We start from the raw sequence: 26,875 nt of genomic DNA on the forward strand, positions 1-26,875 counted from the left end.
CTGTGATCTCTCCCCCTGCCCTGTTGAATGATGGCTTAAAACAGAAGGGAAGTTAATGACAAACATAATCCCCCCCCTTGTCTGTCAATCTAATCCTTTCTCTTACTATCAAAAGGTGGAAACTCCAAAAGAAAAAGACAACTCAGCCTGTTTTATTTTTGGATATTCATTTAATGATAATATCGCTTTTTCCACTTGTACAAATAAGTTCACACAATTAAAAAAAAACAATGAATTACAACAATGAGCTTCCCAAAATAAACAGGGAAAAATTAACAATCACATCGAAAATACTTTTCTATCTTCAATGTATTTTATTTTACAGACAAATATTCCAGTTGCATTGCTTGATTGTTTTTTGTGTAGGTTGTCAAGATATTTATTTAGCATGGAACTGTTAATTGTGGAAATACTGTAGGTAACTTTCACAGATGTGTCTTTGGTGTGTTTGTCTATTGGTAGAGTTGTTTGGGGCTTAATGTACTTCTAGGCATGCGGGTACAAAGACAGGGTGACTGATAGTAACTTGATGTCTGCAGGTCTGTGCACAAGCCAGAACATGTACTTGCATTATCACAGAAGCTGACAGAGCTACACACACACACACACACACACACACTCACTCACTCACACACACACACACACACACACACACACATTGGTCTTTCTATAGTTGTGAGAACACTCCCTGACATAATGCATTCCTTAGCTCCCTACTCTAACTTTAACCATCATAAATAAATGCCTAACACTAACTCAGAGCTAAATCTAATTCTAACCTGAACCTCAAAACCAAGTCTTAACCATCAAACAGTCCTTTGAAGTTCTGAGGACCAGCCAAAATGTTCTCACAACAATTAATTTGAAGCAAAATTTGTCTGCACAACCATAGAGAGATGCACACACACACACACACACACACACACACACACACACAAAAGGTTACTCTGAGTGTTCACAGATTTGGATCTAAGCACCCTGCCTGCATTATCACCTTCCAGTGAATCTTCCACTTTGCAAGTCTCATTATCCTCTACACAACAATATAAACACTCCTTTTCTTAGCCTGGTTAGGTGCAAGTGAGCAAAACTGGGACCCTTCTTTCCAAGTGGAAATTGTGTACAGCATTACGCCGAGCAGGTTATTTTAACTCAAGAGAAACACAATACACAACCAATACTTGCTTTGCTTGTTGTAGGCCCGGCCAAACAGTATGTTGTACGTGAATCGTGGTTGAGGGATAAAACAGTTTCCCTTGCAGGGAATATAAAGAATAAATTAAGTCTCTTCAGTTCTCTTTTGCTGTGGTGTAGTCACATGAGTGTTTACTGTAATTGAGATGAACTCTAAACTAGGTGAAGCTCAGTGCAGCACTGAAACAGAAGGGGTTCAGTCAATTGCTTCCCTCTGTACCTTTTGTAATCCTGTTTACCTTCTCCCTTTGTGATGGTAAAGCAGGCAGAGGGCTTCAGAATGGAGAAGGGGGATTTAGTCTTGAGTCTGTCCAGACTCACATCTACTTAGACTGTCTGACATTCTGGGGGCAAAGCCCTTTGATTGACTTTGCTGGTACCAAACGAGTTTTAATCTTCAAAGATTTTAATCTGCTGTTTTGTCTGTTAGTCACAAGAGGTGGGGGAGGAGGGTATAGAGGGCTATTAACAGTCACAATGTTGCACAATAGAAATATAATAAAAACACAGGTATAAAAAACATACATACAAAAAACAAAAATCACAAGAGTTTTAGAGCCAAATAAAGCAACACAAGCATCAGCTATTTTCTCTGCACAACTTCATTTGGTGTCTTAAAGGTTATTCACAGCAAGCACTGTTCTCTTTGGGGTAGTACAACAGAGTTCCAACATGCAGCAAAAACAATTGCTGATAGTGTTTAGCTGGGCTGTTGTGATGGGGGAAAGGCAGCACAACCCGATATCAGTGCACACTCCTTTATGAACAAATGAAGGAGGGCATGGGGTCAATATGTCCTGTAACCCAAGGTTTCAGCTAATAACAACACATCATCAGTCCAAGCATCACAACTTGGAATCTGAGAGGATGCCAGTCCAGCAGTGTGAGTGAAGAAAGATTACTTAAGCAGGATGCAGCATGTAAATGGAGTAGAGGCACTTTCAATGCTTTTTGATGTCCAAATAAATGTTTTTTTTAACTTGTTTAATGTCTACTTAGACAACCAGAGGGCATCGAGTTAAATATACATCCAGTTTCTCCTTTGCTGGTTGGCTTGCTGATACTGTGTCCTCCACTTTCACAACAGCAGTTGCTGCTCTCTGTATTTCACCAGTGAGAAAAACAGAGCTGAAGAATGAAAATCCTCCTTTAGGTCTGAGTAATCAAAGCCAGGTGTCAAAAGTAGGAAGGCTTGTGTGAAGACATATTGTTATTTGATGTACAATGATCCTGTAGTAGCAACACCTCATATTCCAGATTGCCATTCTGAACAGCAGGTTCAGGGATCATAATTTGGGGCTGTTTCTGAGGCAGTGCCCCATTGTCCAAGCCAGCCTTAACTCCATCCAACTCTAGCTGGGAGGGCTCACAGTCTAAGTCCAAGTGGCCCTTGGCCCTCTTCCTGCGAAGATAGCATACCACTCCCACAGCAATTGCTATCAGTACCAGCAATAGCAAGATGGCAACTGCAGGCGCCAACATAGTTGTCAGCCGTGGGTCAGTAACCCGTGCATCAGAGCCACTGACACTCTCAGGTGCTGTATGGGCCTCAGTGCAGACACTATCGATGCCACTAGGGGCACCAAGAGGACTGGCACACACAGAGTAAGTGGAGTTGGGCTTCAGGCCTCTGAGTCTGTATTCTGGGAAGGATGCAGGCAGACTGAGTTGAATCGGCCTGCGGTCCAGCCCAGAGAGATTACGGTAGGTAAGGCGAATTCCACGGATGTAAGGCCGCATTTCAATGTAGCGGTGAAGGTCCACCAAGATTGAGGTTGCTGTTACCTCATTTGAGCTGATGTCTGGTGCATATGTAGTCATAGTTGCAATGGGCATTGCAGCTTCAGGTGGTGAAGGCAGGTTTTGAACTTCACAATACATGCCAGAAGTGCCATGTGGACAGGTACACTCTACCTGACCATGCTGGTCCAAACGACAGGTACCCCCATTAAGACAGGTGAGAGAGGGACAGAAATGTGGATCCACTCCTAGGTCTATGCTGGTGCTGCTGGGGGATGCAGGAACAGGGGGCAGGGGAGAGTCATCATCTTTGTCTGTGGGGTCATCACTGGCCCTAGGGACTGGAATAGCTCTAGTAGTACTCGGCAAGGTAGTGACAGGAACAGGCAGGGTAGTAGTAGTTTTGACAGTACTAGTGGTGACTGTAGTTGTGGTAGGACAGCCAAAATCCCTGTGCTCCAGTCTTTCCAATACCTTTCCAGCATTGATGGGGGGGAAATGGCAACGGGTCTCCTCTGTTCTTTCCAGGGTGATGCTCTGGGCTCTCAGCCATCTTGGAAACCACACTAAGGAGCAGAGGCAGTTGAAGGGGTTTTCTGCTACTGTTAGCTTTCTGAGGTGGGGGAAGAGCTGGGAGAACTCTTCAGGGAGGCCCTGCAGACTGAGGCTGCTGATATCCAACTCCTGTAGCTCCCCAAGGTTCTGCAAGTCCTGAACCTTAAGAGGGCCCATTGGGTTCCCAGCTAAGCTGAGGTGAATCAGCCCCCGGGTCTCCTTTAGTACTGAGGGGAAGGACTCAAGTTGGTTTCCTGAGATGTCCAGTTCATGGAGGTTCTTGAGACTACCTATGAGCTCCTTATTCAGGCTGGTGAGCCCCACACCACCCAATTTGAGTGACTCCAGGTTTGGGGTGTGGAGGTCTGAAGGACCCAAGTTGGGTAAGACATTAAAGCGAAGGTCCAGCAGCAGCAGTTGGGGCATTGAGAGAGCAGGCAGGGATGTCAACTGGTTGCCCTGAATTTTGAGTTCCAGCAGGTGCTCCAAACCATTGAAGGCTGCAGGGTGGATGGTCTTGATAAGATTACTATACAAATAAAGGCGCTCAAGGAGCACCATGCCCTGGAAGCAGTTCTCTGAAATGTGAGTGATCTGGTTGGATGACAAATCCAGGTTTCTCAAAGAGGTCAAAGGTTCAAACACCCTATCAGGAAGTTCAGTCAGTTTGTTTTGACTGAGGTCCAACATTTCCAGGTTCTCCATGCCATCAAAATCTTCAGCTGTCAAGCCCTCAATGCCATTGGCAAAGAGATAGAGACTTTTTGTGAGTGGGGGCACTCCTTTGGGAATGGTAGAGGAGCGTCTCAGGTAACATAAGATGGATTCTGGTGTGGAACAGGTGCAATCCTTTGGGCAGCTGCTGGACAGGATGCCATCAGGAAGGATGAGAAGAAGTAGAAAAGACATCAGCGGAGTGAGAAAGACCTTCATAGTGCAGACTCTTTCTCTCTCCATGCTCAGCCTAAAACAAGAGAACATATAAATTGTCAACAACTTGCATATCATTCAGAGAAATATAGAATAAATGCTGACAGACTGTAAACAGAATACAACAGCAGTAACCATAATATTACTGGGTTCTGAGTGTTAGAGCATCCAGCTCTTGCACCAATAAGTGTGTGACAGTTATAACATAATGTTGAATGTCCTTACAAAGTAGATTTTCTCCTCATAAAGACTAGTCTCCAAACCAGCCTTGATCAGCTATTGTGTGGTTCTTTAATGTGTAGCTCTTTAATGTGTTTCATGGAGAGAGATTACTATCAAAGGTTTAACTATGCATAGCCAGTGATCAAAGGCAGTCTTTTGTCACAAGGTCTTTCAAACAACAGGGCTGTAGTTGTGACCTCAGGCTTCAGAGGAAAAATTGACATAGTGGCGTCTTGCCACACTTTTCTGGCTAAAGGAGTGCCACATTCTCTCTTCTATGATCTGTGTAATAGATAGTACTGTGGGATGCCAAAACCATCATTTCCTCCCATAATGATCCTACAGATGGATATGTATGCATGTGTGTCCACTTGCATATGCACAGCCACACATATATATATATGATCATATGTGTTGGTGTTTGTAAACAAAAGGGTTTGTGTTTGGATCTAAGCCGCCCACCCACTGCTAGTTACTGTACTACACACGGTTTGTGGTTGAAGTGGGGTCAGTTAACTGTTCTCCCTATGTTTATGACAGGCTCCATGAAACACACACACACACACACACACACACACATAGCGGCAATGAACAAATTCAGCTTGGTTTGTTTATGGGACAATGTATCATGCTGAAAACACAGAGTGACTTTGTACATTTTTCTGTCTCTTAAGAGCTACTGAAACAGTGAAAAGCTTTGCACACACCCTCTAAATGTTTCACCATAAAAACTGCTCTGGGCTCTCCAGTTTCATATAACCATACTGTGTCGGTTTTGTGTGGCTGTGTGTCTGCCATACTGCACGTGGCCATGCATCTGTGGATGATTTACTTTGTGGCGTTCTAAACTTGGAGAGGAGCTTCACTGATAGCCCAGTGCTGCTTCCCTGACCATGGTGCAGTATAAATAACACACTTTTCTATGTTGTCATTATGCAGACTGATGGCTAGTTTCATTGCCAAACAAGTGTCTCTAATATTGTAAAAAGAATGAAATATACAGAGACTGAAGAGATCATTAAGAAGGTATTGTGGTATTGTGATTTAAACTCATTCCACTGTAGCCCAAACCTTACAAAACAAACACCCTGGTAGAGCGTCAGCACAGTACTTGAAAGGGGCTGAAAAGGAGGGAAGGGATTGTGGAAAGAAGAGGGAGAGAGGAATGAGGAAGATAAAGAAGAAACTAGTTGTGGACAACAGTCTGTGTGGCAGTCTATCATCCTCTGCTATCAAGGCCTTGGGGGGAAGAGACAACATCTTTAACTGTTGACCATTTCTCCTCTTTGGACAGCTTTTACTCTTAAAGGAGTCAACAGAGAACTTTTCTGTTTAATCCTTAATCAGTGGCCTGGTGTTCACAAAAACACCCAAATTTCCCTTGGTGTCCTGCCATTACTTTTGTTAATATGATGATTGAAGTTTACTGCTTGGGTATAATGACAACATTTATCACACCCACAGCTACAGTATGTTGGTGGACCTGAATGCTTGAGGAGCTTATTTTAGGGCCTTAAATGGTGCAGTTGTTGATGCCTGCACTGTACAAATACCTGAATGAGAGGCCAAGTATGTGTGACTGACACAGATGTAGCACACACACAGAGAACATTCTGTTCTCACACCAATTACCTTGTATTGTGGCCTGTTACCTATAGAAATGTTAATGAAATTGCTATGGATGTTTTATTTCCCTCATGTCCTTTTATATCATGGAACTATGTGGTACAGCGTTAATAAGTTTTCTTGTGAACAATGCACATTGTCATCTATGTAGATTCACAGTTGCTCTACAGAGATCTCTTATTGATACCAGAAAGAGTAAGTTGTGGTCAGTGGTCATACATGTTGGGAAATAAATGCACATATTGTTTAAGAATGAACAAATATTAATTTCCTTGTGTATAAACTTTATTTTTCCAAATTAAATAATAATAATTAATAGTAATAGTACAAGATTTGTATTTGATTAACCTGGTCTCATATGCATAGAATGCTCATAGCCTCCATATTTGTGACCAGAAACACAAAATGATGTGTGGCTGTATTTTTGTTTTATATACTCACAGGTGTCAATGCCACCAAAATTAACTAAATTAAGTTCATGTAATGGTAGCATCAGAACTGCTGCCAACTCAAATAAGTTATTGTTTAAAATGAATTTACTTTTCTTCCCTTTCACTCTGTTTAATGAAACAACAACTGCCTCAAATGTCAGAACTTGGAAAGGAGATCAAGGGTTTTGGGGGGGCAGCAGAGAGGCAGGGGAAGCGCCAGCGTCATCTCATCACGCCACTGCTATGGCATTTATTTTCCTTCTCTTTCAGCATACTTTCCTTTCCGCTCCTCCTTGAAATTGCAACCTCCTTGGAAAGATTCCCTGGTCTCTTATTTTTCCCTCTCCAGTGTATACACTAAAAGCAATCACGGCATTTGCTTGAACCTCACTGCCAACACGTTATTCTTATTATCCAGAGTACTCTTTCAGACGGGGCAGAAATGTTATTTTCTGCAGCCAGACGCCAATAAAAATGACCCTGCTCAAAACTCAGGGCTTGATTGAACAAAGCACCCAACTAGTTTTCAAAGTCTGCACCTGCTAACAGCACAGAAAAACTACCTAACCTTTGGCAGCCATGCGGAAAAGTTGAACCCACTTAGTATTGCAATCGTTTACGGAAAATCGTGTCCAGAAAGTAACGATAACATCTGATGAGGATAGTTTGCTGTTGGCTACAGCTAAATGGGCAACAGAGGTGAAAGGTTGCAGTTATCCCATAATTTACACACAACCCCTGGAGTAATTCACTTTAACAGGTGAGTGATTACATGTACAGAGTTGTAAAGGATGTTGAGTCATGCTTCATTGGCTGGGGAGAAGTCCAAACTAACAGCATTTTACTTGCTGCTGTTGGATATTAAAGTTTTAATTGTAGTAATCAATAATAACTGGAGCCATAAGTTTAAGGGACTGCCAGAACTCTTTTTTTAATAGCTGCAGAGGAAATTGTAGATTTCATAACAGGCATCAGAAATGGTGGAGGTACAGATGGAAGAACAGAAAGTGTGGCTGCTGTGCTGCATAGGTGTACAAAACAAGAGAAAACAAAAGGATGAGGGAAGATAAACAGGAGATGAAGGGGATGGGGAGACTCAAATATCAACTCGAGACTATACAGATGGTCTCAGGTTTTCATATTGTGACTGTGTGTGGGGAGCCTCATTTCACACAGACACACAGGGTGTACACGCATATTTTATGTGAAAGGGTTTGTGTGTTTGTGTGACAGAGGTATCACGTGTATGAAGTCCAAAAATCCAATCTCATTCCTTCAGGAAATAGAGAAATTTGGTACACTACATCAGGATCAGAGACGGATATAAGGGTCCAGCACCAGAATAAACAACAACATGAAGGCAGTCATGAGAAGAGAGTGAGCTATGCAGATAAAACTGAGAATATTTTTCTTAGAAACTCAACGTGGTGATTCCACCGTAGCTCCCCGGGGCAGAATGTTTATTTGAGTGTGCCTCATTCCAAACTGGGCCAGGCACATCTGATAACCCAGTGGAGGAGAAACTGTGGATGGGGAGGGGTTCAGTTGGTGAACGCTGCCAGATTATAGATAAACCGTAGCTTGATGGGCTAGATTCTGTTTTTTTTTTTCTTTCTTTCTTTCTGGATGCGAGTGACTTGTGCAGGTCTTATCAGCATGTGAGATAAGGCGCGATCGTGGCGTCATCGCAGTATGGATCCACCGTGCACTGTGGTGCTGAGTGACTCCTGACTGTGTGGCTTTGATTCAAGTGTTTTGAAGTGAGTGGAGGTGGGCAGCCTGCAGAGAGAGAGAGATAGTAGAAAGACAGGCTTGTCATCCTGCGCAAGGAGGATTACCCCCTCCCATCTTGCCTTCCTCCTCCTTTCTTGAGTTGTAATTTCCTTTTCTCTCCCCTGTGTGCTTGTTGAGACATTCCTGAGACAAGCAGCAGCTGAGTCTGAAAAAGCGAGCATGTCCGTCTCATTGCCTTGGCATTTAGAGATTAACAGGAAGTTTTTCTGGGTTTATAAACAGACGATTGATTGGATGAATGATGGTGCTGCTTATATGAATGGTAGTAAAAACATCTTTGCGACCAGATGTGTTATATAACAGTTGTTCTTACATCTGTGCTTTCTTTATGCTTGAGTCTAGGTTTATGGGTTGTATTAGAATAAAATGTGTTGACTGATGAATATGTGGATTCAACCGAGAGCCAGAAGCAGTGAGGAGAAAATACAAAGAGAAGAGCATGGGAATGTCTTTGCGCAACACTAAATGGTCAGTCCCTTGAAAAGAAAAATTAAAGAGGCAATAAGAAGCGGCAAAAGGAAGAAAAGCATTTTTCCCTCTCCCTCAGCTCACTTCTTATCCTGCTGTTTTTTTTTTCTTTTCATGATGAGGAGGAAAAGAAAACATGAGCAGGGGAACAGTGGAGACAAAAGCGGGTTTCTGTCAGCGGGGGCACAGGGGTGGAGAGGTGGATAAGGCCCGGCTTTGGGAGGGTGAAGTGGGCTTCAGCAATTAAATCCCGGCAGGCCAAGCGTCAAGAGCCCTTATCTTCAGAGCTGAAGGCCAACACTGAGGGGCAATGAAGGGTACAAGAGGGGGTAGAAAATTGTGGTTTGTGTGTGTGTGTGTATGTGTGTGAAGGAGTTGCAGGTTACTGTGCACTTGCATAATTCAGTAGGCTGGGCCAGAGACTACAGGGGGGCACCACGCCAAGTCACAGTAAGGGGATAAGGCTGCACACTACAGAGTGCATACTTCCATTAAAGCTCTGGGACTTTATCTTCTAAAGGTACAACGCTTGCAGTATGTGCATTAGAGTATGATCTACAGTGTTGTAGGTCTGAAGGCTGGGCTCACAGGGATGCACTACTAAAATATAGTACTATAGCAGCTACAGTAGATTTACTACAGTAGCACAGGGACTTGAATTTATATTGGTTGTAAATGATAACTTAGGCACGCAGAGAAGTAATGGTGATGAAGGCTGAGGTGGGCCTTCTGACCCCTTTCCCATGTCCCCCTTTTCCTTCTCTGTTTTTGCCCTATTTTCACCCGCAACCTTATGAGAAGACAAAGGACCACTCCTCCAAACACACACACACACACTCCCCATAGTCCCATCCCTTTCCACTGTCAGCACCATCTATGCCACAGCTGGACCCTGTTATGCACAATCCAGCAGGGTTATCCGTCAACATGACAAAGGGGTCAAGAGAGAATTGGGAAGGAGAAATAAGAGTTGCGTAGAATATCCAAGGATGAAAAGATTACTTAAGAAGTAGCACAGGAGAGAAAAGTGCATCTGTGCAGACAGCAGACACATGTAGCACAAGTATGTGTTTGAAAATGTCAGCTATGTTAATGCAAGACTGCTGGTATGTATGTAATGCTGCAAAGTATTTGTTTATGGCATGAGCTAATGCAACAGGTACTTGCTGGTTATACCTGTTCAACGAACTACAGTAGATAAGCAAACAGAGTGTATGGATCAAAAGGGAAGGCATGTTTGGAGACAGAAATGTAAAGAGTAAGAGAACAGTACTACATTGTTGGCAGCATCCTTGTCTAAGCATTTCCATTCACTAGTTTTTGCAGCATAACAGGAAAACATTTGTTTTCATAAAGTTCTAAAATATGTTTATTTTCATAAATCTCTTTATATTGGAAATAAATCAGATTAAATAAAAGGTCATGGCTGTTTTTTGTTGTAATTTTATACTTTCGAGGTAAACAACAAGGTAAAATTTATGACAAGACAAAAAACAGATTATGTGTCTGAAGATCAAGGCTCAGCTGCATAAAATGGACGTCAAGCCACAAACAGACTGCGTAAGTAGAGAGACGCTATTCCAAAATATGCTTTACTAACACTGCATTCACATCAAGGTCAATCAAGCAGGCAGAATACAAACACAGACAGGGGAGAGGAGGACATGTGGAAAGAAAGAAGGATGATAGTTTTACTATGTCTGTCACTGACAATACTCATCTTGAAACCACAGTATCACTGCTATGCTTTGTAGTGGTATGAAGAGGGATTAGGGGCCGTAGTAGTTTTACAATGTGCTGCACAAACAAAGCTTTCCAATTGATTTCAGTCTGACCACAAGAATCGACCCTGTAATAGCCACATCCATCGTACATCAGCTCTGCCAGTGCTGACTGATGTCAAAGGGCTGTTGTTTTAATTAACACAAACAACCACTTAACTCACAGGCATGTTCCTCTGGGGCTGCCTCTTCCTTACAGACTTCACTTCACTTCTCCTATGTCTTTCTCTCATTCCGTGCTTTGTGCTCCCTACATTGTGCATATCTAAATGAGTTGTAAAGCAGCTCATTATTGGTGTGAAAGGCCGCCCCTTTCATCTCAGGATTTACGGTCTTGACCAGGCCTGCTTATACGGACAGTGTGAAGCATTACCATTAGAGCCTGCAGCTGGAGGACTTGAAAGAGAACATAATATACAGTCCAGGGGTGAATGGGAGGGTACTGGAATAGTGAAAACTGTGTATATTTGCTGCACTGTAGGAGTCATATGGGACAACTCTGTGTTTGATTTTGTCATTCAAGTCGGTAGCTACATTTTGATTTACTGTTTACGTATGTTCGATTGTAAAATATTAACATAAAAGAAAAAAAAAAGAAACCTGAATGCCAAACAGTCATTCCTCTGCGTAGTTCATCTGGTGAGATAGCATCATTCTAAAGGACAACAAAGCCCATGAGCCAGTGAGGCAGCAACCGACTCCTTGAGGTCAGAGGTCAGTCTCAGATTAGTGTTTCCACTGTTGCTCAGTATTCTGTGTCACCCGTTGTAACTGTGGTGCAGACAACACTGATAACAGGCCCTGTTTGACACGGACACACACCCAGATCCAGTTTCACAGACATACACCTGAAGCTAGCTGGTCCTCCTGTCTCCACAACAGGTGCTTTCTCCGCTCCTCCGGGGCAGCGCGAAACCCAAAACCTCTTGGAGTGTGTCTGAGTAAATGATGCAACCTGCGCCAGAGCTCCAGCCTCAGCCAGTTGCACACTCCTGCCTCAGAGGGAGGGAGAAGGCGAGAGGAGAACGGAAGCAGGCAGAGGTGGGCGGCCGGGCAGCCAAACTAAACCAGAGCTGGGTCTCCGAGTCTGCAGTCTAGCTCTGCCTCCTCTGAGCTTTAGAGCACAGAGGTCAGGCACTACGAGTTCCAAAAGGAAATGTGGATAATTTCCTTTTGTTTTATTGCTGAAGGATATGACGGATGGTCCTGTAGATGCTAGACTTGATTTTGTTTTTATAAAGGCACTCATGAGGGGAGACACAGGATGCCCTGGCTGAGGTAGACTGTCTCATCTTCTCTTGTTCTCTTTCTCTCAGCTCACAGACAGTATCCCCTTGTTTTGTCCTGGAGAACGATGTCTCAGCACTGACACACGTTTTTCATCGGTGCGCCCTGCCCTGTGACCTCCTGGGACAGATAGTCATAGGGGTCACGGTCACATTTCTTTCACAGGCATGCACAAATGCATCTGCCTGATTTCTTAACCACAGGACTCTCACATTACACAGACACAAATGATTTCAGTGCACAACTGACAACCTGGAGTTTCACCTGTTTTCTTATTTCTCTGTAGCAAAACTCAGTTAGGTGTCCCAGCAGCTTCTCTCGTCAGCAGCCATAACAAGATCACCCCGCTACTCTGTTGAGTCTATCTTTGACCTGGCTTGAATCAGTCCCAGCTGAGTGGCATAAAAACACAAGCAACACCTCTCTGCCTTACGTGCTCTCTGTCACTCACTCCTTCTCTCTATCTCTCTCTGTTTATTTTCTCTGTTCGACACAGCAGCAAACCACACCATTTTGGAAGTCACAGTCTGATGAGTCCAAAAGCACCACATCACCAGGAAACAGCAAATACGACATCCTTGTGTCACAAAACTGGACTCTGGCCAGGCCTTGGCTTGTGCCTTCGTATCCTGTGCGTGACTGTCCATGCCCCCCCACCCCTCCTCCAGAATCAAAACTTTTATTGTGCTGTCTGGCATTCGCTGACCCTAGGAGCAGTGTTGTCCAGAGCTCTGTGCTACTGGTAGGGACACCCAAAGTGAACTGGTCTCAGGCAACAAGAAGCAGCTCAAAAAAGACTCTTGTGACACTCTTCAAAACACCAGAGAGAACCTGGCCTGGAGCAGGGAAGAGGGCAATGTTTGCACTGTGTGTGTGTGTGTGTGTGTGTGTGTGTGTGTGTGTGTGTCCGTCCGCGCGCTTGCGGTTTGAAGTGGCTGGATGGACCAGTTTTATCAGTCAGCCGTGTGCACACAGTGACACTCTGACACCACTGACATTCATTTCAGCTCTAAGATCACTGCAATGCTATTCTGTCACCTGGCCAACATGATCTGTACCTACCTGATGTGAAATATAGTGTGTTTATTTCTCATACCTTGTACGGTAGTGTGCAGAAGCCAGGAGCCAGGAGCCCAGCTGTTATTGTCAGGCTTTATTTATGTTATTTACCAACACATGATGAAAGCCTACTTCCAGATCAGAAAATCGTAGCGAGCAACCTGAAATTACAGCATCAGTCTGACCGATTTATTACTCTTCCTTCTCTGTGTATTGTAAGGGATAGACAACACTTTGTGCACATCTGGATGCTGACACTAATTTTACCTTTGTCCTTTCTTGCAACAGCGCTGTGTAAGAGTTCAAATATGAGCTCAACTGAATCAGAGGGTGTGTATGAGTCAGGCGGCAGGCAGGCACACTGACTGACTGTAATGCTGACTGGCTGGCAGGCTGACTATCCTTGTTAGACAAACAGTGTCACACGCACCTACTGAGGAAACACTCGCACATTATCCGTCTGCCTGTCTGCTCATCTGTCTGTGCATCTGTATCATCTTTCCACTTACTCTTCGAACATACTGTAGTTACTTATCTGAGTACGTCCTCTGTCTTACAAGATGATTTATTTGTCTTGACTGATTCTACAGAATGGTCCGACTGCATATCTGTCAAAGTACTTATGTTAAATGAGTACATGCAAACATGCTGCACAGCAGTGCATTACACACCTGACAGGTGACACTCTCGTTTGACATGTCGCACAAATATTCCTAAAATCTCCCTCTTTGTCTTGTCAGTCTTGTGCCCTCTCTTCCCCTTGCTCTTCTGCTCACCTCTTTTCTCTCTCTCAGGTTTGTTCATGTAGCTGCTTAGAGTATGACTGGAATCTGATGAAGGCACGTCTCTTCCACCTGCCACAACAGCCCCGCAGGGCCTTGTGGCAACAACATAGCTGTCAAAGTGTTCATTAGATTTGGGAGAGCTCAAGGCTAAAGCAATGGGACGACAAACAGAAACTTGGGGCAGTGCTAGTGCTGACAGGTAAACAACTTGTTTGCCTTTGTTAAATTGCAGTTCAGCATTAGAATCTTGTAGACACGGAAAGGACACATACAAACTCACACTTCATTAGCATGGTGCAGATTTTTGATTAAACTGCACGCAAATATTCAAAGGTCAGGACATACACATATGTGTTTACGCTTGGACTTGGCCTGACAGAAGAAAAATGAACTCTCCTCACTCTGTCTCTCACTCTCCCTTTCTGAAACATTAACGTAAGAGGAGGAACAGTTCTCCCAATGAGCTTTAGGAAAGCTGAAAAAGACAGAGTGAAAGAAGTAGTCCATATTTTCATTTTAGCACCTCTTATTTGTGTGAGATTTAGTTGGTGCCCTGCGTGTTGTCAAGGGAGCTTGCTTTCTCCATTGTCCGCACTATGGCAATTAAAACCATGGAAGATAATTGCTATGTTGGGTACAGGAAAGAAGCAAGTGATTTACTGATAAATTTATTGCTGTTCATTATTCTTCATGACAAGTTGTTGTCATAGCTTGAGTAAGGTCTGAAATTAAAACAGAGTCATGTCCTTATTCAGTTGTTAGTGACATTAAGTAAATAATATTGTACACATACAGTACTGTACAGCACAAGTGGAACCTTCCTCATTTTTCTGTACCGCAGCCTTCCTTTAAAGGCAGGCATCACGCAGTGGTACCTGTTTTTCAGCTCCCCTCCTTTTCTAAGAGTTACCGTTTGTGATTTTTCCAGTCATTCTACCCTGCAAGCTTTTTCCTATTAAAAAAAAAAAAAAAAACCCACCTCAGACATGTGCCACACACACAAGATAAATGTGAAATCGGAGATCACTGGTGCAGATTAGGATGTCACAAAGGAATTTATTGTGAAACTGCTGCCTGGGTTGGTACCACGCCAGCGCTGAGGAGGCTGGCTGGCAAACCAGCAGTCAAGCAACACAGTTCCCCCGCCCCCAACACTGACATGCCTCTCCTCCATGGCCTCGGGTGCCCTGTGATTACCTCCTGAACAAAGACAGTTGGCTTGTGTATTGTAGTATTACTATCATAGTGTGATTTTTTTTTCTGTTTCTTAGGCACACATCTGATTTGATAAATTGTGTCATCCACTTTTATCTTTTCCATCACTGGACTACAGTTATTTCCTTAAATACATAAATATAAAAAGCTTGTAAGGTTGTGCAGTTTAGTATTCTGGCTTACAAATAATGACTAATTCACAATTTCCACTGTAAAGTACATCTGACACAGAATGCCTCTGATTGAGGTTATCCAAAAATTTTACAGATAAATGACAGGATCCTGTGAGCCAACATCTGTCTCCTGGTGCCAGCCTCTGATTTAACAGGTGAACGCTGCCACCATAACGAGTGTAAAGACATCAGTCAGCAACAGTCTATTAAGACATCAACAGTGACCCTAAATGCAACAATTTGCCTGCAGCAGGTGCGCACTGCCTCACTGGGATCCTCATACCCAGCACAAACAAGGCAAGACTGAAGGAGGAGGAGGAGGAGGAGGAGGAGGAGGAGGAGGAGGGTAGTGACAGAAGTGGAGGAATAAACATGTAACCTCAATTTTTCTTTAGGGTGTCAGTACACACCACAGGCAAGATCCAGCATTTCTTTGAAGACCGTCAAGACGGACTCCTGAGGGTAGCTAGACTTGTGTAATCCATCACAAAGAGCAAGTTTGGAATAATGTTGGTCACGTTATTGCTGTATGGTAACACAGGTTAAATTCAGTTTGAACTGAAAATAGTGCACTATGTTGGTAGTAGTATAGTTTAACCTGGAGTAGTATTGTTTAACTTGGACAAAAATCATCACAATGTTTACAGCTTATGCAATTTTCAATAGTCTGTTGGTAGATTTCTATACTCTGGAAATGAATGCAAACCAATGGATGCCTGGTACGGTAGAAAAAAAAAACACATTCAGTTTCTAAAAACTTAACGGCATGGTTTGCAGACTAACTGTGATGTAAATTCAATGTGATTTGTGCAAAACGGGATAAACATACAAAACCACTGACATAAAAGATGCCTTCGCACTGACACCTGCTCAAGCCCATTCACCGGGTAGAGAGGGAGAGGGTCCCTTCGTGTGGTTTGTGAGGGATGTGTGTGTGTCTGTATTTCTGAGGCCTATGGGTTAGTCACGCTGTCATATACAGAGAGCCTGAGACGACCTGACAGACTGCTGCAGAGGGGGAATGAATGATGCTTTGTTATTGTAGCAGTGAATAGTCTAAATAAAGAGCAGTTTGTTTGCTCTCATCAACACATCCGTTCATACACGTCATTAAGTGAGGACTGTAGATTCCTGAGCTGACCTGTAACACACAGAACAATGCGTACCTGTGTGGGTCTACTCACACGCGTGTGTGTGTTGTCAAGTCAGAGTATATGAATATCATGGAACACCCTTGTTTGCTCTTTTATGTTTGCTTTAAGGTAGAAACACTAACATTATTAAGTGAGCTTATTAACTGCTTGGTCACGTGTTAACCCTCAAGTTTTACTACATATTCAAATGCATACATGTAGGTGTGGCAAAGTTGTGTAGTCAGTGTGCAGGAAAAAGGCAGGTTGAACACTCAATCAGGTTGTCAGAGAGTGCCATAATTCAAGGCACTGAGTGTAAGCTTTGATGTTGAAACTCCAGGATTAAGGCACAAATAGAGCCAGTGTGTATGTTGATACTGAAGTATTACCTGCATGGCAAATAATTTACAGCACACACCTTGCACAAATTCCCTAACCTGAGGAATATGTCATAGAGTTCTGCACAGCCACCGCTCTCTCCTCCTCTCTCTGTTTTCCCTGAGGAGGACTGGGCAGCTCAGCGACAGAGGGGAGGGGGAGCTGTAAGGCAATTAGCAAGAGTAGCAGTGTGCGTCCAGAGAGGCCTGAGGCCTCGGTCTTGTCCTGTGTGTGTGTGTGTGTGAGTGTGTATCTTTACAAGCCTACACAGTCCCTGTCACAGCTCATTGATAACTAGCACAACACAGGAACAAGGCAGGACAGAGGGTGAAGGGTCAGAGAGGGGTGTGTAGAGTTGAGCGGAGAATCAGAGCGACAGTTCACCAGTGACGCAATAACCAGACCTCACCACATCAGTAAACTAATATCAGTATTAGTTTAGTTTTTTATTTTTCAAGCAAAATTCTAGGAATGTGTCTGTTAAATATACAGGGAGAATTCAAAACTTAAAGGGACTGCATAGACTCATAGGCTTTTTCTACCATTTTTTCTTCTCACTTTCTATACCAAGAGCCTTCTCTGCAAAGGGACTTTAGTAACTGTAAGTGCAATGATCAGCACAGAAACTTTAAAACAATGAAGCTGACAATATTCAAATTTTTTGTTGCTGCCAATGCATTCCTTAAAAAGACCAAAACCAACAAATCACAATAATTTAACTTTCCTATCATGCTTGCTTCTCACAGCCCCAATCTCCTTATACATACCGCAGATATATAAAGGGTTGCACATACTGAAAAGTCTACCTCCTACCCACTTCTGCAACAGCTCCATAACTTCAGCGACCAGACAGGCATGGCAAAGTCTGAATTTCCTCCATTCTCTCTTTTTCTTTTCCTTCAGTTTGTAACCCTACACAGCCTCACTGTATCTATTAAATGCTGTGTGTGTGTATATGTGTGTATGTGTGTGTGTTAAAAGAGCTGCTCTTGTCCTCCTGCCAATCTTGTTAAGAGGCTCAGAGTTGTGTGAAAGGACCCCATTGAGGAAGCAGGGTGTTATGGTTAACACAGTAAGGACCGCCAACAGAGTGTGGTTGTGGGTTTCTGGATGCAAATATTCAAAGGAGTGTATTATTGTGTCGCGTGTCAAAAATACATTTTTGCTCATGTAATCAGTCTTTGTTTTTTGTATTATGATTATGAAAATTATCCCTGATGTTTGTATTATGGTAACTGACCACATCTTACTCATAATGGCACAGATTACTAATAAAACTGTCAGATTTTATTTAACGCTCCACTCACCCAGTGAAGAAGCTTCCTTCTCTACTCCTGCTCCACTTTTCTTGGTTTCAAGTCTTCCTTCCCTGGAAATAACAGAAACAGTTGTACCTGTTAGCCAAATATGTTGCAGTATGTTTCTGTTTCTTTCCATTTATTTGGAATCCAGCCCCCTGTCACGCATTGTTAATGGCCCACAAGCAAAACAGGAAGTGTTTTTCCTGTTAATTGGTAGGGTTCCAACTGTGTGCGGCAGCGTGCTGAGTGCTGGTTGGCTGTGTGGCAGCACAAAGAGAATGACAGAGCGGGAGAGGAAGAATGCAGGCCGACCACTCTCCACTCCGTCAGCTCCTCGTCCTGTGGTATCAGCCCATCAGCTGTGGCCCAAATGTTTGTGTGTGCAGAGCACAGACTTGAGCGTGACACAAGACAGTCGCTTTTTGTTTGAACCCCTATTTGCTGTGCTGTGTTTATAGAGCACAGTTTCTGTGCAATATGATCGGCGTGATTCATTTAGTTTCATCCTCTTAAGCTGGTAATGAATGAGGTAATGAGGTACTGCCTCAGGAGGGCATCAGAGGTCACTAATGTAAAACACTGACATTTTCCTGCAAAGTCTAAAGTTTGGCTACATATGACGATTTTAATGATATTTCAGAGCTGGTGTAATCTTAATACTCTACTGATTTCCATTTTAGAGTTTTCAAAAGAGATTTGTGCCTGTACCTTTCCTCAGTTAGTGTTTTGATCAGGTGTGTTTGTTTAAACCAAGCTGACCTGTGACACATGCCCCAACAACTTTAATTTTAAGTGACTGTTTGTGTGTTTTTAAGGTTTAGCGTCTCATTTTCCATTACCACGGAATTATTTATGTGTATATATTAGTGCATGCGTCCATGTGCTTGTTGCTTTGTATGAATACAATATTAACTAGCATTGAATGTTATTTTTGAGCGTGATTATGGGATCATAAATATGAATTGGTTTCGGGAAAACGCAAACACAAAGTGACCGCTTGATGTTTTATTAGTGGGAGACGTTTGGCCAAGAGCAGCCCCCACATTTCTTTCTAATAGCAGACTTTTTGGGGTTTCTCATTTAGTTGATTTAAGGCATAGTCATAAAACATTTTGGGAGATAATTAGCTGAGATGCACACATTATTTTTGTTTTTTCTCTCCTACTTATACAGCACAGACAGACTGTTGCTCATACTGACTGACCTTGAGCTGTTTTTAAGGGATATTTCATATACCTGAGCTCTGGGTCAAACAGTCTGTGCAGGTGACAAACAAAATGAGGATGACTACCTACTAGTTGTCATACCTGACTGTGTTATACCTGAAATTGCAATCCAATTTGCATATAGCATTTCTGAATTGTCCTGCAGCAACAAGCTGTCTTCCACATTCAGAGAGCGTTGTTTACATCTGAAAATAACCTGTCACAGTCCGAGGCTCGGTTTGGCTCGGCGTCCTGCTTTGAGGCCTTCGCTGCGCTCGGCATCCGTATGTTTATTTGTCTGTGGGTGTGTTTTGCACTGCTCCACAGAGGCTTTTGTGCATGGTGTTTTTGTGTGTGTGTCTGTGTTTTGTGCGCTCAGTGTGTGCATTTTTGTGTTATTTGCATACCTGTCCCTACAGGTAAACGTGACAATATCAACTCACCACTGCATGAAAATACATGAAGGGAAGAGTGGCTGACTTGTGTGTGTAGCTGTTGCGTGTGGGGACTCTCACACGTTGACCCTGCCGCGGTCAGTTTCCTGAGGTCACTGTGTCTCCCTCTCAGACGGTCTTTTGACTGCGCTGTAAATATTTAGCTTTCAAAGTGGAGCTGAACACTCAAAATAGATGCAAGTCATCTTTACCATTAAGCTTCTGGAGTAACTGTAATACTTTTCTAAAAGACAAAACTGTTGACAACAATATTCATGCCTTGGTATGCCTTAATAACTCAGGCTGCCTCTTCCACATCTTTCCTCGAGACATTTGGTTTTTAATTTGTGCAGACTTGGCACTGCCAGAACATTGGTAGTATCTCTTAACCTGCCAGCACCTCTTATTTTCCCATTTTTCACCATTATTGGTTTACATTCATATTTATTCTCTTTTGAAGGAACTATTTTTGTCCTGTCATTCCGTTTTTTTTAGAGCACTGATTCTTTTCAGCCTTTCTGTCCACTATAATTTTCTTTCTTCCTCTGTGTTCATCTGTTAAACATAAATATCGCCTCACCCTTCTCCTCCTCTGTTTCTCCTTTTCCTCTCTGTGTCGCTCCCTCTCTCTTTCCCCATCTGGTTTGATCTCTTCCAAAGGCATAACAGAGCTCAGCAGTCTGGTGTTAATGTTAGAACCACTTTGTAGTGGCATCATCTAACACTGCCAACAATTTGTTCAAATTATGGCTCAAAACATCATCATCCCAACCCTAAACCTGCAGGGGAAGGTTGGGGTAAACAGAGAAGAAGCTCTCTGTTTTGCTTGATATTTTATGTGACGCTCTGTGATGTCTCTGGTACGTTGAACATGTACCAGTGACAAGTCGTGACTTGTGGCACTGTCACAACTGCTCGCCTGTTGATTGCAGCGTTGAGTGATAGAGATTCAGGCTGATAATGTGGTGGCATTGGGTTATACACATACAGGCATTTGCACGTATATGTGCACATGTATTTGCCCTCTCAGACTGCCCCCCTTGTGCTCTCACCACGTGGACAGAAGCAGATAATGGCGCTATTTGCGCCCCCACACCCTCCAGCTGCGATGGAAATAGACACTAAGGAAAAGGGGGACAGGAGAGCGCCATACGTCGGCTGATGTGATGAAGGAGAGCGGCCTTGTGCGTACGTGACGGCTGGTGTGTACGACATGCCTGCATGAGAGCACCTTTGAATGTCACCACTTCCTGTGACGAACCAGTTCTCGGACACTTGAAGACCCAATGGCAAGTGGACACACACAAACCCAAAGGTACACATACTCTGCGTTTACTCTGCTATCCTGCCACTGAATCCACATCCAGTAGACCATTAAGAGTTAATGTTCATCTTTTTTGTTTAATTTTCATTAGTCATTAATAACTAGTGGTTAGAAATGTGAACCTTACTCTCAAAGGGAGATCTGTCCTTCGTAATTCTGGTTTTGGTTAAACAGTATAGGTATGTGTGTGTGTGTGTGTTTGTGTGTGTGTGTGTGTGTGTGTGTGTGTGTGTGTGTGTGTGTGTGTGCCCTTGCTTTGCTCTTGCCCAGTAAGATCTAGTTCAAGGCTCATTTCCTAATTACAGTGCTGGCCAGAGGTAATTACAACCTTAGATTAAGAGCAGTTTCTCTTTTTTTTTATGGGCTCACTGAAATGCAGCAATTTGTGGTGGCTTTCTGGGATGAGCATCCTCCCTCTCATCCTCTCTCTCTCATTCTCCATCTGTCTCTCTCACTCTGCCTCTCCCCCTCAATACTTCACTGGAGTCAGTTTAGGAATTTGGGGGATTTTTTTTTGGCTTCTTGCAGATTTTCCAACCAGAGTTGAGAAGGTTAAGAAAATATCAGAGTTTCATTTAATATAAAGCTTGTGAGAGTAGTTTCTTTCATGCCACATTTGATTCAAAGGGTCATCTGCTTTAGAAGATAGACAAACTGGTAAAATCTGACCACGGTGAGTGTGCGCGCGCATTTGTGTGTGTGTGTGTGGATGTGGACATGGACGACAGCAGTTATTTGGGGTTTGCGCTCAAGCTGGGGCACTCCAAAGCCCTCAGATCCCTTCGCATGTGTGTGTATATTTATGCAAGGTTTTGAAGTGGTTCTTCTGAACGCATCATTTGGCTGCATCGGCGAGCTCTTCTTCAATTTAGCTTGGCAGGCGTACGGGCTGGGGTTTGCCTCTGCATACCGCTGGGTCAGCATTGATGTGTGAGGCTGAGGCCTTTGAAGCCCGGGGGTTTTATTTAAGACGCCTCTTCGAGAGAGCAGCTTGGGCTCTCGGTTGTCAACAAGGGAACGCCCCCCTGCTGTGCAGCACCTGAGAAGGGGCCACGCTGAAGCCTTTCATTCTGACAGAGGAAGGATTTGTACATCTTGAATTTTCTCTCTCTCACTCACACTCTCTAAGAGTGATGAGACCTCACTTTCACGTGGCCTTGAGAAAAACAAACACGCTCACATTCACTGACTTATTCAAACTTTCTGCCCCGTCAACTCCCCTCTCTCTGCCAGCTGTGTGAGTGCCCCACTCTTGTCCTCCTCTCCTAGCTCCACCTCCCCTCTATCCCTCCTCTCCTCCCTTCCCCAGGCCTCCTCGCCTCAGCACCTGACTTTTAACCCTCTAATCCCTCTGATGCACAGGGTAGGATGCATCAAGCACTGCCCCTAATTGGTGTAAAACTGAGCTGTGGTGGTAAGAGGCACGATGTGAAAATCCCCCACTCTCTGCCAGTTTTGAGAAAGAAGAGTGGCAACATTCAGTTTGAACAACTGCTAATGAATAAATTTACAGGCACCACAAGCTCCTGTAAAATGTCCAGCAGATCTCTCAGTCATGTCTCAACACAACAAGTGGAAGAACACAACTGTCAGTCATCGTCAGCGGCAGATTTAGACATCAGTGCTCTTTTCCTCCGAAGCTCTTTGGCACAGATAATGAAATGCCAGCCTTGATTTTGTAAAAAAACAAAAAAAAAAAACCCCAAACGGATTAGAGTACAGACTGACACAATGTTGGTAACCAGATCCTGGATGGGTTGTGTGGTTTCAACATCACTGTCACAGTGGTGTGACAGCAGGCCTGTGCTTAATTGTTTAAATTGGGTCTTCATGACAGAGGGTTCCATCCACAGACCGACATTTAATGGCAAGACATGTCCCCTTAGGGGGGAGGGATAATCCATGTGTCTCACTTAGTGCCCAAACCAGCACGCACAATTGCACATTTTATCGTCAAAGTGTCGCCATGAGTTACGCAGCCATTTTGATAAGATGTGACTTTAATTTTACATCACAGGTGAAGAGACACAGTAAGAACTTAACCCTATCTCATCTTCCCTTTCTCCCTGTCTCTCCTCTTCTTCATACACACCGTTCATTGTCTCAGACTTCTTTCACTCTCTCCCTCAGTATATCAGTGTCAACAAGTGATGGTACAAACACAACAGTCTGCTGCGTGGAGAGTGAAACACTGGAACAGAAAGCAGTGAGCTCTACATCTTTATTGTCCGGCCCCAGAAAATAACTACACTGGCACACTTCTGCATTCTTTACAATGTCAGGCTGTGCCCACAACCGCTCTCTTGTACTGTAAGTGTTACAATCTGTGCAACATAGTAGCCTGAACGTTCTCCACATTAGTGAGGGATAATTGGCCTCCTGTGGCTGCTCTGCTGTGTCTGGTAGCCTAATATAAACCAATTACAACCATTATATACTGTCAATGACACGGTAGCTTCTCCCTGTAGCATAATGACAGTCTGTGAGGAAACACATGGTGAGGTACGCCAGTGCAGGGGTTAATAGCGGGGCTATTGGAGTAGTTTACGCTGCCTTTTTTGCCCCCAGGAAAGATTAGGCGATTTTCCGTGCCTGTTTATGGGGCTATGTAAAAGATGCTAATCTGGTTGAACACTGGGAGGATTGTGGTCAGAAGACTGTTCTTACATGAATAAAGCATCTCATGCAAAGGCAAATATATACTTTTTTTTGACCTGGTTATATTTTAATCAGAAGTTTCAGTTTGGGTCTTGGGGCTACTGGCTACTGGGACTTTCACATAATATATAATCACTCAATTTTGCTGCTATTTCATTCAGTGTTAACATAGTGAGATTATGTCTTTAACGAGGATTGGTGTGATCATGTTTTTGTGGTTTATCACCCCAGAAACTGGAGTATAAACACTCATGTAATTGTACGGTTAAAACTACTCATTTAGAGCTCCTTAGGGAGCAAATACTCAAATGAGGTTCCTTCTTTAAGGACACCTCTCAGTTTACATTGGCATAATATTTGCAATGAGGTGGTATTATCTGGAAAGACCAGATGCTCTGACAGTTCCTCGTAATTTGCACTTTGTGGAATAGAGATTGGTCTAAACACGTTGAGTCATGTCACTTTATTGGATGTTAGTTTATTGGTGGAGTAGGTCACTCGAGAGATTTAATCTTTCAGGAATTTGACCTCATCGCTCACTGCTCTGTTGCACACATGCTGAATGAAACCGATGTCTCCCTAATTTTTGCGTGTACCTCTCCTCACATATTCACCACCGTTTCATTCATCCATCACTGCACTGCACTGCCTCCAGCTAAAAATCAAATAGTTGAGTTGTTAAACTTTAAATCTGGCTCTTGAACTTGTCCCCATTTTCAATCAAAGAAGAATTATTTAGTTATAATAATAATAATAATAAGAGGATTAGGGAATCATATGAGTAGCAGCTGTTGATGGACATCTTTAATACTGTAGTGTGTCACCAATCATGATTATGACTGAAAGTTGGCCACCAGTACTGTATGACAAGGCTATATTGTTGCAGATTATTTAGTAGCCTATAATGACTTAAAGATTTGATTATGTTCGAAGCCATTATGAAACCACATCAAATCAGTGCATCACCAATAATCAGACTTGGCACTACTGCTTGTCATTGCCCAACTTAGCCCTTATTTCCTCAGTAGTTTCTGCTCTTACAGTGAAGTGAGCAGTGATGCACCAAAAGGACTGACACAAAGTTGTCTGAAAAGTATAAGATAATACAAAGAAACTGTGATTTACAGTAAGCTACAGTGATAGTTTGGTGATATCATTTATTATCTGGGACAATATTACCCTCCACTTGTCTCCAGATGTGATATAGTCCACATGTTGTCGAGATAATCTTGTTTTGACCTCGTGCTGCTGACATAAAAAAATGCACTGGCTTTTCATTATCTGACCCTTCTGAGAGTCCTGAGTATTGCAACCATGAAAACAACCACACTCGTGTCCTATTGAACTTTCTGTTGTGGGATGTTTCCCCTGTGTGGGTCCAAAAACAGCTGTCCTCTGCGGTGAACACGACTCGGTGTGGTCTAGACATTCGGCTCGGCCTCTGCATGCTGTACGGCGTCCTGCGGTCCAACACCAGCCCGCCTCATTACCGCCCCGACGGCTCCTTTTGCTCCGCGCACACGCTCGCGTTTCACGCTTTTCTCCAGATGCCGCCGAACTGTGTTTTATTGTTAGTATTTGGTGATCTGCAGCATTAGTGGCGCCCACATAGCCAATAAAACCTGTTGCATCCAATAAGTCAGTGGAGCGTTGATGTCGGTTTGCAGTTAAAGTCCTTACAACAAAGAAGGACAGTTGTATTTTACAGGGATGTTACAAGCATTATACGTAAAAAAAAAAAAAAAAAAAAAAAAACTAAAGCCGACTTATTATTACAGTAACACGCTGTACTTTTAAAGCACAAAAAACGTTTTTATAATTTTATATATTTACTGTCGATCGGAACAGAAACACGCTGTTGGATTATTCTAGTAAGTTTTCGTTAAGGGAGTTGTCATACAGGACACACAAACACAGCGGTCATAAGCAACACCGGTCGTTGTTGTCTTATATTTTAAAAGAGGCAGAAACCTAACGAAGCGTTTTAATTTTGTACTGAAAAATTCATTTAATTCGTGTATTCAGATGTTCCTAAAGCGAATCATTTTCAACCTAACCGCATTTGTCAACATAACGCGTCTTTACGCATTATTTATTTTTTCAGCTATAGAGATTTTCTCAGCTATAGAGCCCGAGAAGGAATTAAATGTTTATCCTTGTTTTGTCAGTCAATGCAGGAAACTCTTACCCTGAACTTCGAAGAAGTAAAGTTGGGAGCGCAGTCGCGCTTCTGTCTTTATCCAAGCAGAGCAGTTCAGCGATATAACTCCAGACCTTGTAGTTTTCCGAATGTGCGCTCTCTTTAAAAAAAAAAAGGTTTCTGTGAACGTATTAAACTTTACAACGAACGGTCTTCATCAAATCCTTGGAGAGGTACACCAACCTCCACGTCAAGGAATGCGCTCAAGTGCTGACTCCCTGGACAAAAAGCGCTTTATTGGTGAGCACAGAGGAGAGTTTTAAGCGGAGGGATGGGAGGGGCGAGGCGAGGCGCACGGCAGCAGAGCAGAGCGCACTCCTGCACAGACCAAGAGAGCAGCAAACAAACTCACCTTGCAGCTTGGCTAAGCGCTGAAGGAGAGAAATTCCAGCTTCCTCTCAGTTCACTGTATCGTAATGCCTACCTGCACGACCTGTTTTAAGCAGGAAACGTTACGAGTTTCGTTATTTACAGAGAAGTTGGTTTCATTTCATTTGAATGACTATTTCTTAATTACTTCGTTGCTTTGCTTTTTCAAGTATCCATCTACTCAGCTCTTTTGCAGAAAAACAAACGTGACAAAGCTTCAGCAGTATGTTTACAGACACTTGCTTACTTACTTACATCACACTAAATCAAACTGGTTGGTTATACAACATACCTTTTTAAGCTATACATGATCCAGTAAATATATGACTTTTTTTAAAAGAAAAGTTGGTTGTTCTGTTTTAGCAATATCTATCAGATCATGAATGAGTTTTCTCTGCTCACATACTTTATCCGTCCAGTGATATATGAGGGACTGTCAGTTGCCTCTACAGTGTGCGTGCAACGCACATTAGCACATATGGTGGCTTCATTCACAGAGCCATCTTCAAGCTGAGAAAGCTATTGAATACTTCCAAACGCCAGTGACAAACTACCCGTCAGCAGCTGGGAGCCTATTTCAATGTCAGCCAGTCCCAACAAGGTACAGTAAGGT

The 26,875-nt window shown here is 43.2% G+C and overlaps 3 protein-coding genes across 3 annotated transcripts in view; 2 read left to right on the plus strand and 1 right to left on the minus strand.

Annotated features, from left to right (window-relative positions):
• Window positions 1–26,875, plus strand: part of pam16 (presequence translocase associated motor 16) — a 359,227-nt gene that overhangs the window by 301,661 nt on the left and 30,691 nt on the right. The window lies entirely within an intron of this gene.
• The window catches only part of coro7 (coronin 7), a 106,279-nt gene that overhangs the window by 52,491 nt on the left and 26,913 nt on the right, over window positions 1–26,875 (plus strand). The window lies entirely within an intron of this gene.
• Window positions 151–26,555, minus strand: vasnb (vasorin b). The gene is made up of 3 exons (XM_018680839.2): window positions 25,882–26,555; window positions 18,079–18,140; window positions 151–4,453 (listed from the first exon to the last, which is right to left on the minus strand). The coding sequence occupies exon 3, from the start codon at window positions 4,444–4,446 to the stop codon at window positions 2,371–2,373; it is 2,076 nt and encodes a 691-aa protein (XP_018536355.1). The 5' UTR covers window positions 4,447–4,453; window positions 18,079–18,140; window positions 25,882–26,555; the 3' UTR covers window positions 151–2,370.

This window comes from Lates calcarifer, linkage group LG11 (assembly GCF_001640805.2).
Source record: "Lates calcarifer isolate ASB-BC8 linkage group LG11, TLL_Latcal_v3, whole genome shotgun sequence".
NCBI classification, from domain to species: domain Eukaryota; kingdom Metazoa; phylum Chordata; class Actinopteri; family Centropomidae; genus Lates; species Lates calcarifer.